At 43.3% G+C, this 13625-nt stretch overlaps 1 protein-coding gene across 1 annotated transcript; it reads left to right on the top strand.

Moving 5' to 3' along the window:
• The first annotated feature begins 269 nt into the window (after positions 1-269).
• PENK (proenkephalin) lies at positions 270-5151 on the top strand. Its single transcript, XM_058816765.1, has 3 exons — positions 270-643; positions 1135-1276; positions 4169-5151. The coding sequence occupies exons 1-3, from the start codon at positions 270-272 to the stop codon at positions 4832-4834; spliced, it is 1182 nt and encodes a 393-aa protein (XP_058672748.1). The 3' UTR covers positions 4835-5151.
• The last annotated feature ends 8474 nt before the right edge of the window (positions 5152-13625 follow it).

Below are 13625 nucleotides of genomic sequence, written 5' to 3'. Positions count from 1 at the left end.
CAGTCCCACTCTCCGCGTTGTGCGAGGCTCTTTGGGGAGCCTGCTCCGCTGCCCGGGGAATGGGGTTAGCTCCGAGGGGCTGCCGCAGCCCCGGGGCGCCTTTCCCGGTCCCTCACGCCCACCCCCGCATGACTCACGGGCTGTCTCATTCCCCGCCCGCCCCCGGCTAAACTTCCCCCGGTAACTTTGGCGGGGCCGGTTCGGCGCTGCCCCTCCCCGGTGGCAGGGGCACACACACCCCCTCATCCCGGGCCCCGCTGGAGTCACGGATGGCGGGGCGGTGGTGCCGGGGGGGATGTCGTAGCGGCCGCGTCAGCGGGAGCCCGACGGCGATTGGGGGAGGCCGCCCTGTCCCCGCGGTCCCCAATTATAAAGTGCCGCCGCCGCCGCCCGCACACGCTCTGCAGCGGCGCGCCCGGCCCCGGCAGCGGGCTCGGCTCGGCGCCCCCCGAGCCGCCCTCGCTGGAGCTGCCAGCAGGCCCGGCTCGGCTCGGCTCGGCTCGGCTCTGCCCTGCCTGCCTCCCCCGGGGCTTCTCCGTAGGCTGCTCGGTCTCGCTATAAAGATCAGTGGCTCCGACGCCGAGGCTTCAGCAAGGCGCAGCTCCTTTCTCTCAGCAACTCCCGGGAGCCCCGAGGGCAGCGTGTGTGAGTGAGGAGCTGCTCTGCCCGCGGCCGGGACCGGGAAGGGCCGGGGCGGCTCTGCCGGGGCTGGTGCCGGTGTTGGGGAGGCTGCTCGGGGCATCCCGGTGGGAAACCCATCCCGGGAGGGGCCGGGATCCCGTCCGTGCCGCTTCGCGGTCCCTTCTCCCCCTGCGGTGCCGGCTTTGGCAGACAGGGAGGGATAAAGTGTTTGGGGACGAGCACTGTCACCAAACGGGGTCTTCTGGGCGCTTCATCCTCCGGGTGCGCTCCCGATCCGGACGCAGGTCAGTTGCCTTGCAGCTGCCAAGCGCCCGCTTGGTTAAAGCTCCCGCTTACCTCGCAAGCGCCATCACGCCCGCTCTAAAAAGCGTGAGTTTAGCGGAGTTGGTTTGAGCCCTTTCACGCCGCCTTCTCCTTCTCCGAGGCTGGGGGAGGCCGTGCCGGGGTGGGAGCGGGAGGAGGCGGCTGCCGGCTGACCTCTCCTTCTCGCAGCCCCATGGCGTTGCTCCTGAGACTCGGCTGCTCGCTGCTGGCCCTCAGCACCTGCCTGCTCCCGAGGGCCCGCGCCGACTGCGGCCGCGACTGCGCCGCCTGCGCCTACCACCTGGGACCCCGCGCCGGCATCCACCCCCTGGTAAGCGGCACCGGGGCCGGGAGTGCCTCCGAGCCCTGGATCCCCGCGGCCGGGCCGCTTCCCCGCTAACTTTGGAGGGAGGAAAGGGGGAGCGGGGAAAAACAGCGAAATAAGAAAAATAAATAGTGGGGGAAGTGACCGGGGTCGCTTGGAAGACGCTTTTTCTGAAGAGGGGAGAGAGGGAGAAGTGGGTTCAGGGGCGCTGGGCAGAGGGCGAGGAGCGAGCGGAGAGCACTGATAGAAACCCAGAGCGCCCCGAGGAGCCCCGGTCCCTCCCGTCCCTCCCGCTGCCCGACGGCGAGAGGCGGCCTGCGGGGACGGGGACAAGCGACACCGCCGAGCAGCCCCGCGGGCAGCCAGGAAAAGGCCGAATGAAAACGTAAGGAGGAAGGGAAATCCGACCGGAGAGGGCATCTCTGCAAGGGACGGAGGGGACGCTGCCCCTCCAGGGCATTCCAGCACCGACAGGACGGGGGGAAGGCGAGCGGAACGGGAGGGAGGGTCCCGACCCTTGTCCGCTGGCTCCATGGTAAGATGAGTTCTCTCCGGGCAGGACGGCTGTCGAGCTGAAAAGATCTGCCTGAAATCTCACTAAAAAAAAAAGTGTGTTTAACGCCGATTTGAGTAGCAGTACCTTCGCTGTTCCTCCTCTCCGCCCGGTGCTGCACAGCGTTAGGAATATACCTGTGGAAGATGCTGGCTTCTTAGACAAACTGTGCTAAGTCCAGAATGAGGGAGACTGGGGATGGGGGTTATCTGTAATTCTTATGATGTTGAAATAATTTTAAAGAATAGTCATAGAGGCAATTCAACTTGAAATCTAAAGATTGGGCTTCAGTGCAAGTCTGGGGTCCCTCTTCCCTTCCTGAAGAAGGTGGGAACTCTGGCTGCCAAGTACTTTGCCAGTGGCATCGGTTGTTCCTGACCTCAAACACACACACATTGAGGCATTGTGCTCTCGGCACATCTAAATGATCTTAAAAATTTGTTCCTCTCATGTCACTGGTTACTTGGGATCATGCAAAAGGAAGGGCTGGGCTCACTAGCCTTACACAGAATTAGGAACCACTGAGTACTTCTACTTACTCCAAAAGCTCAAGAGCTCTTTACCATAGCAGGCTCAAAAGGGCAATATTATTTGGACAGCTGGCCAAACAGTTCCCTCTACTTTTTTCTTTTTTTTTTTTTTTCTCTCTGCTTACATTAGCTTTCAATCAAACTTTAGTTTTAATATCAACTAGGGTAAAAAAAGTGGTAGTTTGCCCTTATGGAGGGAGGGTTTTTCAGAGTATATATTCTGCATGTCTATTTTGACAGTCTCTCTTGCACACCTTCAGTAGCCATTAAAGAATCAATGTTCTGTTCTGTAAGAATGTTTATTAACTAAACAGGTAAAGAAGCAATCTTTAGTTTATTAACTAAACAAGCAAAGAAGCATATCTTGTATTTGTCAAACATGTACAAACAATTCTTGGAAACTATTGTTTCTAGGTATTAGTATTTTATTATCCTGGATTTGTTAGATGCCAGACATTTCATGCTGTACCTGGTCACTTACATTTATGAAGTATGTTCATCTGACAATAGGAGGTTATTAAAACTAATTGAGGAAGAGAGAGACCTATTCTTTCTTTGATTTAGAGCAATTCAGACTGAAGCTGAAATCTTACTCTCCCTACAGCATGACTATAATATATAGTAATCAGCATGTAGTGGCAGTTAAATTATTGTATTACAAAATATATAAATCCCTTTAATTTTCTTGTGATCATACCAAAAAAGTCATATTTAAATTTCTTAGAGTGAAGTGAGGCTGAAGAGACAGACTTTGCAGTGGACAATAAGCTATCAGACAGTGCTGTGCTGGAGTTTAATTTCACATTTTAAAATATGTTAGGATCCTTAGAACATATCATCTATAGTCAGAATGAGTGTTTCTCTTATTGAAAATATTGATGATTTTTCTTTACCCATTGTGGTATGAAAACCACAGGCAAGAAAAAAGAACACTGGAATCACCTTATTTTACAACTTAAGGGTATGGCTGCACAAAAAGTAAATTCCCCTGACACAAGAGAGATAAGAGTAGCTAATATCCATGTTATTATCATCACAAGACAGGTTATGAGATATGGATAAGGTACTGAAAGCTTTTTTCATGTTGTAGCCTGACAATTTTTCAATACAGTCAGAAACAACACAGCTTAGGATTTTTTTTCTGTCTCTTTGATGATCACTGCTTTCCAGCTAGCAAAACTAGAACTTTGATCCTACCCTAAGAGAGCCTGTATTTCTGCATTTCTATTGGTACATGTTGGAATGATCCATTCCAACATGTACAACGAGAAACAAATGGCAACACACAGCCTTTAAAGCTATTCAGTGTATTGAAGATCCTGAAGAGTGCAGCACAGCTGGCTTCTTTGCAATGACCATGCTGTTCAGCTTTTCTAAAGTTTCTGAATTATACTTTCAATTATGAAGATTGAATACATTTCTACACTTGCATTATGAAGCAAACAACAATTGGTTTTTAGCTTCCCAGTAGTAAATTTTAAAAAATAAATCATAACTCTCACAAGTGTAAGGCAGATACAGGAACTGTACTTTTGGCTTCCTTTGAAACAGAAGCATAATGGCAACCTTAACATAGAGGATCCACAATTCATATTATCTTGTAGTGGAGACTACCTGGTTCTTCAGAGAGGGATATGAAGAACTTCAAACCACACAGGTACCAAACCAGCTGTTCCCAAAGAGCATTTCTTCCAAGCCACTCACAGAGAGGCTCGCTCATGCTCTTTTATAACAATCTTATAAATCTAAGATAAGGTCGTAGCGAGGTGATAGTTACTATCAAATAATTCTCAGCGAACCACATCCATTTTTCAGGCATGTACACTAGAATGCGAAGGAAAACTGCCTTCTGCCAAAGCCTGGGAGACCTGCAAGGAGCTCTTGCAACTGGCAAAGCTGGATCTTTCTGAGGATGGCAACATTGCTCCAGGAGACAAGAAAGAGCTGGACGAGAACCATTTGCTTGCGAAGAAGTACGGAGGCTTCATGAAAAGATACGGGGGTTTCATGAAGAAAATGGATGAGCTCTATCGGGCAGAGCCAGAGGATGAAGCTAATGGAGGAGAAATCCTGGCTAAGAGGTATGGAGGGTTTATGAAGAAAGACTCGGATGATGATGCCCTTGCCAACTCCTCTGACCTCCTGAAGGAGCTTCTGGGAACAGGGGATAACCCCGAAGCGGCGCACTACCGAGACGTAAATGAAAACGACGGCGATGTCAGCAAAAGATACGGAGGGTTCATGAGAAGCACAAAGCGCAGCCCTGAGTTGGAAGACGAGGCCAAAGAGCTGCAAAAGAGATATGGTGGCTTCATGAGAAGAGTGGGCAGGCCAGAGTGGTGGCTGGATTACCAGAAACGATATGGTGGGTTCCTTAAGCGCTTTGCCGACTCCATTCTCCCTTCAGAAGAAGATGGGGAAACTTATTCCAAAGAAGTCCCAGAGATGGAAAAGAGATACGGTGGTTTTATGAGATTTTAATACCTTTCCCTTTATCCCTTTTGTCCTAAATGAGAAAGACTGCCTTATTTGTCATAACTTATTGTAACGTGTTGCTTGTACTGTACAGTTTTTTACTGTCCTTGGTTAATGATGCAAACTGCGATTTGTTGTTTCAGGTTCTGTGTTCTTTCAAGTCAAATAACTACTTTTTGGTTTAGTCAAGTTTCAGTCTGTATTGTAATTTCCATGCTAGAACTATTTTGATTACTGTATTCATTTTCTTTAAAGAGGAACTACATCTACAGTAGAGTTGCTTAACTGTACATACAATAAATTCTTCATCCTAACTGCAAAAATTCTGAAGTGCTATTTTTTCTGTCATTTAATCAAATATCATCTCAATTTTTCTTTAAGCCATCAGAGCAATGCCAACCTTTTTTTCCGCAATTACAGAATTTGTAGTGCACACACAACAGTTTAAATATACTTTTGTCTTTAGTTTTCTGTTTCTTAGAACACTAAAATAATAAATTATTTTAATCAGTTAACAGAATAAATATTTAAAGCCTAAATTTATAATTCACAGTGTTAAACAATTGACATTAAAAAAATAAAAAATCCTAAGTGTGTTAGACTTTAAGCCCTAAAATAATTTCTCCAGTGTACAACACAGTTAAATGCTTGATTAGTTACATCTTTGATATACATCCACTATAGGGTTGTATACTTGGCCTTTAAAATAATAAACACTAATTTAAGAAGTGGTAAGATATTTATGCAAAATAAACATGACTTAAAATTGCATAGAAATACTCAATTTTGCAGAGCACCTGACAAATGTTTTTCCATGGAATAGTTTTGTCTTTCATTCCTCACTTTGGCACAACTGAAGTATAGGAAAGTGCTGGTCAGACTTCTGTGTTTCAAACAAAGGCAGTATAAGTAAATCTGAGAACAAACAGAAAAGCCAACGCTAACACTGTAGTTCCTTTGCAATTTACACAGGTAGCACTTACATCAAAGGCCATATCCCATTCCAGTGTACAACTCCTCCCAAAATCCTGACTGTCCTCCTCTATTCCTAGTCTGTGAGCAGTTTTCCCCCAGCTATTACTATTAGTTACTTGTCACTTCCCACCTAAACTCACGTGATGAAAATTGCCTTGGCCATGGCACTGCCAAAACCCTCCGTGACTCTGCTTTCAATATCTGTATCTCAGTTTTGCACAGTACTAGCTATTTACAAAAAGGGAAAATAATGGTTGGACTTTTCTTTAATTTCAAGGCAATGGGATTGTCTAGGTTCTCATGGTTTGTAGAAAATTATGATGTGTTTCAAAATGCACTTGAAGGCCTCATCACATACAACTAGTTATGATGATTTTAGGCTTTGCCCTTAGAGGATGGTATAGGTAGTCTGAAGTGGTCAAAAATCCTGCTGAAGGCTGGCTAAAGTGTAAGGCATTCCTTTTCCTTCAATTAAAATCATAGCACCTATTTTCCTCTTCCTGCTGTACAGAACTGATAATACAACAATTTTAAATCCAGAAAATACAGGTGCCTGGAGAAGTTCCACGGCCTCTTCAGGATTCAGTTGTGTTCCCTATCACCTTACTATAGAGTTCTTCAAGATGCCACCAGCCACAGGAAGAGTCTTCCCATTCTTTCCTCTGTTGCACCTGCCCATAGTGGCTGGAGAACAATGCATCACCTGAGTGGTTTCATCCACAAGAACCTTGGGCTGTGTGCACTAGGGCTGCTCTGGAGCACAAACCCACACATGGGATGCAGCCATCAGCAACAGGTTTTGTAGAAGCGAAGGGAGACGACCCATCCTCTGATCAGCATCAAACTCCGATTTATTGATCCACCATGCACATTTTATAACAGTGTTAAGTAAGCTCATACATATTGCAAAACCCGAGCTCATCATAGGTTACAGATTACACATTAATCCCTCCTTTTGTTTTCAATACCTGTGGTTTGTTTTTGAAACCAAGATTTATTTTCTCACCCTGTTATGAAAGTTCTCAAGGCCTCCATGTTTGTCAACTTTTGCTTTTCCCATACCAGCCAAGGACAGAATGTTTATCTGTTATGAAAAAACAGCCTGAGAACTTTGTTGTTTACAGAAACAGGCTGTGAAAATTTGCTCCTCACAGCTGCCTTTTACTTTTCCATCAGCTGTATATGATTATGGCATGTCTGAACGAAACTCTATAAGCCATTTCTGAGCAAAATTCTCCAACAAGGTTTGATTTAAATGTACACTCCAGGAAGAAATAAATGACATCCTTATTATTTCACTTCAACATTTAGTCATTTCTTTTCCCTAAAATGTTACTCACCTGTAATTTAGCCAAAGGACCCTTGCTGGCCTTCAAACTAAAACAAGCATTGCTGTACCTGTTGATGTAAACAGCTGACCAGCTGTTTTTCCCCATCCTTCACAGTTAACAAAACCTTGGTAATTTAAAAACAAATAAAACTCCCAGACCTCAAGAGATTTAGTATGTATACTGAAAAATGAAGAGGTTTGATCAACTAAACCTTTAAATTTGTATCAATATGACACCTTTGCCACCATCTTTGTCACCTTTTGAGCCCTAAAATCAAGAGCCAGACAAGGTTAGGTAATAAAATGTTATGATTCAAATGAAGATCCCTCCAGGTGCACAACATGCTGAAATGCACACCAAAAATGTGCCAAAGATGCACACGTGATATAGGGCATGTAGAGTTTTATAAGTTTAGCAAATTAGCATAGACAAGACTGACAAGACTCCCCAGTTAGAAACACAAATGAAGAATTCCCCTTCTTGGTTCAACCTCTTCTAAAGCCACCTTCCTTGGTAAGGTGAGAAAGTGTCTTGGGAAGGTTTCTTGGTCTTGATTCCCATACGAAGCAAGATTAGAACAGGCCCTCAGGATTCTCATGTCTAATAGGAAAAGTTCTGAAGTAAATGTATAACTATATAAGAACAGTCTGCAGAACTACAAATATATATGAACAATATGTATAAAAGGAACAATCATTTTGGCATCGTCTTCCATGGCATACTCCTGCAAAAGCTGGCAGCCCACATCTTGGGCCGGTGCACCCTTCGCTGCGTTAAGAACTGTCTGGTTGGCTGGGCCCAGAGAGTGGTGGTGCTGCATCCAGTTGGCATCTGGTCACTCGTGGTGTCCCCCAGGGATCAGTGCTGGGGCCAGTCCTGTTTAATGTCTTCACTGATGGTCTGGATGAGGGGATTGAATCAGCAAATTCATGGACAACACCGAGTTGGGTGCAAGTGTCAATCTGCTGGAGGGTAGGAGGGCTCTGCAAAGGGACCTGGACAGGCTGGATAGATGGACAGAATCCAACAATGTGAGGTTTAACAAGTCCAGGTGCCGGGTTCTGTGCTTTAGCCACAACACCCTGCAGTGCCACAGGCTAGGGCAGAGTGGCTGGACAGGGACCTGGTGGAGAAAAGGACCTGGAAGCTCTGGTTGTCAGCTTCTGAACATGAGCCAGCAGTGTGCCCACATGGCCAAGAAGGTCAATGGCATCCTGGTCTGTGTCAGGAATAGTGTGGCAAGCAGGACCAGGGCAGTGATTGTCCCTCTGTACTTGGCATGGGACAGGCCACACCTTGAATCCTGTGTTCAGTTCTGAGCCTTTCAGTTCAGGAATGACTTTGAGGTGGTGGGCTGTATCCAGAGAAGTGCAACAAAGCTGGTGAAGGGTCCAGAGTACAAGTCTGATGAGCATCTGAGGGGAGCTGGGGTGTTTATCCTGGAGAAAAGGAGTCTCAGGGGAAACTTTATTGCTTTCTATAATTCCCTAAAATGAAATTTGTAGGGTTCAGCCTATTCTCCAAGGCAGCCAGCAACAGCACACAAGAACATAGTCTTAAGGTACACCAGTGGAGGTTTAGGTTGGATGTTAGGAAGAATTTCTTTACAGAAATAGCATTTAGATATTAGAATTGGCTGCCCAGGAAGGTGGGGGAGTCACCCTCCCCAGAGGTGTTTAAGGAAAGACTGGATGTGGCACTCTGTGCCATGCTCTAGCTGACATGGGGGTGTTGGGTCACAGGTTGGACTCCATGATGTCAGAGATCTTGTCCAACCGAATTGATTCTGTGAATTTATATAGAAAAACTAAAGCACTTGGTACAAATATCTAACTGGGATATCTGCATGCAACCCAAAACTGGGGTAAAGCCATCCAAAGTGGAGTAAGCCTCTTCCAAGGCTGAACAATGGACCTGAAAGGCAGATGTGACTTTGATTCTCAGAATGAAATAGTAAAACTGAATAGTCCCCATTCCTCCCATTATAACTGAAAATATCTCCAGTATTTTTTCTTGCTTCAATAATTACAATTTTAAAGATGTGAAATTAGAATAAGATCTAATTTCTTCTGTTGACATGGAATTTCTTATGTTATGACTTTCAGTTATACCACCATTCAGGCCCTTTTTAACTCTAAAGTGTTCTAACATTTCCAGTAATTAACATTTCAAGTTAGATCAGCTCAAAATGTGCCAGTGAATCAATCAAGGTTTCCTGAATCACAAATCAAAATAAGGTTGAAGATAGGACCTACTGAGCTGGGAGATGAAAAAAGGCATCTCGCTCTCATTTCAAGTTCTGAAAGGCTCCATTAATTTTCATCTTACAATACATTCCTATTCCTAGAACTATCACTTCATCAGACGATCATTGAAATAGCTGCATTCCTTTATATAAATAAAAGCAGAAAGGAGGAAAGCCTGATGTCTAGAAGGAAAATTAATTGCAAGAGTATTTTGAAGAAAAAAATGTCATTCTGAGACCAAAAACGGGATTATATATTTCCTTTTTCTGGCTTTTATCATTGTTCCAGAATAGAATCATTGGTCTGAATACTAAGTATATATATTAAAAAAAATAATTAATATGAACAATGTATGCTGGAAGGGTCCAGACCAGTCAAAGAGATGAATGCCTCTGCATAAGGAACAAAAGGGAAAAAAAGATAGTCTAATCGAGGTTAGACAAGAATGAGTTGGGTTTTTTAATAGAGCTAATTACAGGAAGGAACAACAACAAAAAAAGTATTTCCTGAACTAAATGGAGTTCACATACAAGAGAGAGACAGAAGCTGATAAATACAGAGATTTCTGAATACCAAACTGCTTGCAGCTGAAGCTGAGCCTGAAAACCTAATCTTAAATCTTGGATAATGAGCAAAGGCTATAAATCTATTTCCACATTTCAGCTGAACTTGGCTTATTCTGAAATATGAACTGAAATATGCACAGCATAACTTTGAATTTCCTGTTTGATTATTTCTGGTAAATTAAAATATAGTATGATATATAATAAATATAAATAACTACAAGGTTATTATTACAATCATTATTTTGTAATTATTTCTAAATAGTTACAATAATTTACTTTATAATTGTTTATAACTACATCATAAATACTAGTAATTATAACATCTAATGTTGTTAGCTCTTTCAGATAATGTTTCCCAAGATAGAATCTTTAGAACAGAAACATGTTCTAATTTAATATACTGAAATAAGTATTATTATACTGTGTTCAACAGACACTCTATATATGCACTGACTCATTTTAATTCTGAAGGGAACTTAATTAAGAAGAACCTAAATTTTCAGTTTAGGGTATATAAGGGTCCCTCTGACATTAAGAGTGGTTTTGGAGGCCTACATGTAATGCAAAATGACAAATTCATTTGTCTCTGTAATTTATGTATACATCACAGTGCTCTGTAATTTATGTACACATGACAGTGCCCCAGAAATTTTTCCTTATAGCTTTCTTCCTCAAGCACTACAGTGATCATCTGGACACAAAAAACAAAATTCCTTTTTATACCAACAAGACCATGCTAGCATTTTCAGCTTAAAAGGCAAACAAATGGTAAAGTTTTCTGACTCTGGGTTGCTGTGAGAATTAAGAAGTTCCTGGAACAGGTTAGTTGGTCCTGAAAGCTGTGACACCCCAAGGAGCACACTGTATTTCTGGTCTTTTAAAGCAGCAAAGAGGGATCTTAAAAATCACACAGAGAACAGTGTAACCACTTCCCTAAATGCTTCTATCCTTCTCTTCAGTTCCCAACAAGCTGAGAGATTCAAGCATCCCCAATGAGACTCCTCTACATGACTACACTTTGCAGTCAGGTCTTTCTCCAACAGCAGAGACGCTTTGGCAGAGCACAGACTTAATCTCTTCCATCCCCTTTGAAATCCTGCTACCTCTTGCAGAAATCCCTTTGTCAGCCTCCACTCACAGCCTTGGATTTAATTTCACCACACTGAGGTTTGCTTTCTGACTCAAACATGAAAGACTACTTTAATTGGAGAGTGACGGAGACCTTCAGTTCCAACTGTTAGCTGTGGAAGTTAGGCAGCTGCTCTTAGAGTTCTTGCTTTTAGCATTTTGATCATAATTCTTTGCTCCATGCAGTATTAAAAATTGTTCTCTGTGTCAACAGGAATACACTGGCTACCTGGCTACTGTATCATGCCTGGATTTCATTCTACACAATTATATTGCAGTTACACTATTAAACTATTCCATCCATCTGAGAAGAATAGGGAGTTATCACAAGCATAGCTGTAAGCAAGGAACAGGGCAGCAAAACCAGCTATAAATCATTAATCCCAGCATTCAATTACTAATCCCATCAGCCTCATTTAAAGCATTTAAACTGACAGTTCCATATCCAATTAACTGTTGCTATAGAAAATGAAAATGCTTAGAGGTATTTGACAGACAAATCTTTACTGGCCCAGCAGGGATTTAGACTGAATTTGTTTAATTAGATTGTGACTTTACCTAAATTGATCATTTACTGTAATCCTTGCTGAAACCATGGAATGAAATCTCTCAAGGTTAAATAGTTGTCACAAAAGCATATCACTCTGCTAAAAAATTTGTTAAAAGCTCTGTGCTGCTGTACTGCTTCCTCAAGGGGAAAGATGGCATTTACTTATGCACAGATCATGAGTGCTAAACCTTTTCATAGCTGTCCATGTCTGCTAGGACATACATGACCTTTGTCTCTTGCCCCTCAACATACTCTGTTTCTCAACATAGTCTTCCCCAGCCCATGTAGCTGCTTACAAGAGACCCTGTATTTTTCTACTTTTAAAATGTCTGCACTGTTAAGCGTGTGCACTGACTTGCACTCCAATTGCAGTGAGATCTGTGTGTGTTAGTCTGGTCTGAGCTTATCACAATTCTGATCCATACAAAACTACAAGATACCAGATTAGGAAAACCACTCCTACAGTCCTATGAGAATCTGCAACTTAACTTTTAGACTTAATGCCCTGCAAAATACTCTAAAGCCCATCTTCAGGCAATGCTTTTTTCTTGAGCAGGAGAAAATGGCAGCAACAGCACAAATGGTAGGCAATTTTCTCTCACAAGAGCAGTTGAAGCAGATAAGCCACATAAGCCTCTCTTAGTAAATATAAACCAGTGTTTTTCAATCATGACCTGCAGCATAAATGGGTTTTACAGTGGGAGTTTCACTGTAAAATTTCTCTACATTTTCATTTCTGCAAATAACTAGATGAAAAGGGCTGAAGTTTCAACTGCACCATATTTCTCTGTCTAGAAAAATATTATGTGGAATTATACCTTTTTTAATTTTCATTTTTGTTAATACAGCATAGCTGTCATGCTATGACAGCAGTTGACACAGTTAATGTGACAAAGTCATTCTCAGAACATGATTAACTGATTCTTTGCCCATCAACCAGAAGAAAAGCTGTCAGCTTCCATCTGAACAGACTCAGTGGAAATTAATCAAAGCACAGAACTTCTGTGGGAACCATTGCATGCTTAAACTTTGCTAACCAAGCTGTTGATCAGCAGACTGAAGACAGGGGATATGTTTCACTCCCAGGTATCCATCATACTGAATTTCTCTGAGAGAAAAAGTCTGAAGCAGGGTTCTCAGGCTAGGTGAGGTTTAGAAGTAATATCTTCTCCCTGTGGGTTCTTCAGAGATCTTTTAGACTCCAGGAGTTTCACCATCAGTGCATAAAATAAATCTGTTCCCAGCAACATGACCATTCAGAACATGTGGTGCCTGCTAATGCCTTTTGAACTCACCAACCTCGCTGTCCCAGCACCAAACCTTGTGGGCCCTCGAAAGGCTGAGGTCACTGGTGAGGCATGACCAAAATGGTGACAGCATGACAACAAATCTGCTCGACACTTTGTGTAAATGTGAATACCATCCTCATTCAGTTTCTCAGTATCTTAATGAGAAGAGCAATTAAATTACTAAATTACCTTAACCTGAGGCAAAATAAATAGGCATAGCAGTGATAAATTCTTAGAGGAAATCCTTTTCCAAATAATACCTTTCACTACTGAAGGCATCCCCTCCAGTTCTTGCACTGCTTTGAGGTCTTTTGTGGTTTGCTGGCACGGTTAGTATACTCCAGCTCTTCTGGTCTCCTGGTTGCACTTCTTCCTGGGGTAATCATTCTTTGGTTAGTGATTTTCAGACAATTTGATAATTCCAGTTCAGCAGCTGCATTGAGTCACACCTTGAGGAAGCTTTAGCTTTACAAAACAGCAGGTTGTCAGCCTAAGTGCCCAGACATCCATCAGCACATCCCCTTTGTCTTCTGGTCTGTACTGCTGGAGTTCAAAGTCCCTAAGCCAACCCAGTCCCTGATACCAGAAAGTGGTCTTGGAATAAGGGATACTTCCTGAACAGGAATTTCATCTTTCCTTCTCCTTACTGCCAGTCTCCCCATAACTACTATCACTGTCCCATCGCTATTAGGCTCTATAGCTGCACAGTGAT

The sequence above is a fragment of the Ammospiza caudacuta genome, chromosome 1 (assembly GCF_027887145.1).
Source record: "Ammospiza caudacuta isolate bAmmCau1 chromosome 1, bAmmCau1.pri, whole genome shotgun sequence".
NCBI classification, from domain to species: Eukaryota; Metazoa; Chordata; class Aves; order Passeriformes; family Passerellidae; genus Ammospiza; species Ammospiza caudacuta.
This window is presented reverse-complemented; position numbering and strand designations above follow the sequence as displayed.

Bases quoted from the DNA above. Each gene is read 5' to 3' on its own strand.
- PENK (XM_058816765.1), top strand. From the start codon at position 270: ATGGCGGGGCGGTGGTGCCGGGGGGGATGTCGTAGCGGCCGCGTCAGC. The intron at 644-1,134 runs GTGTGAGTGAGG...TCCTTCTCGCAG, and splicing joins GGGAGCCCCGAGGGCAGCGT to CCCCATGGCGTTGCTCCTGA. The intron at 1,277-4,168 runs GTAAGCGGCACC...TCCATTTTTCAG, and splicing joins GCGCCGGCATCCACCCCCTG to GCATGTACACTAGAATGCGA.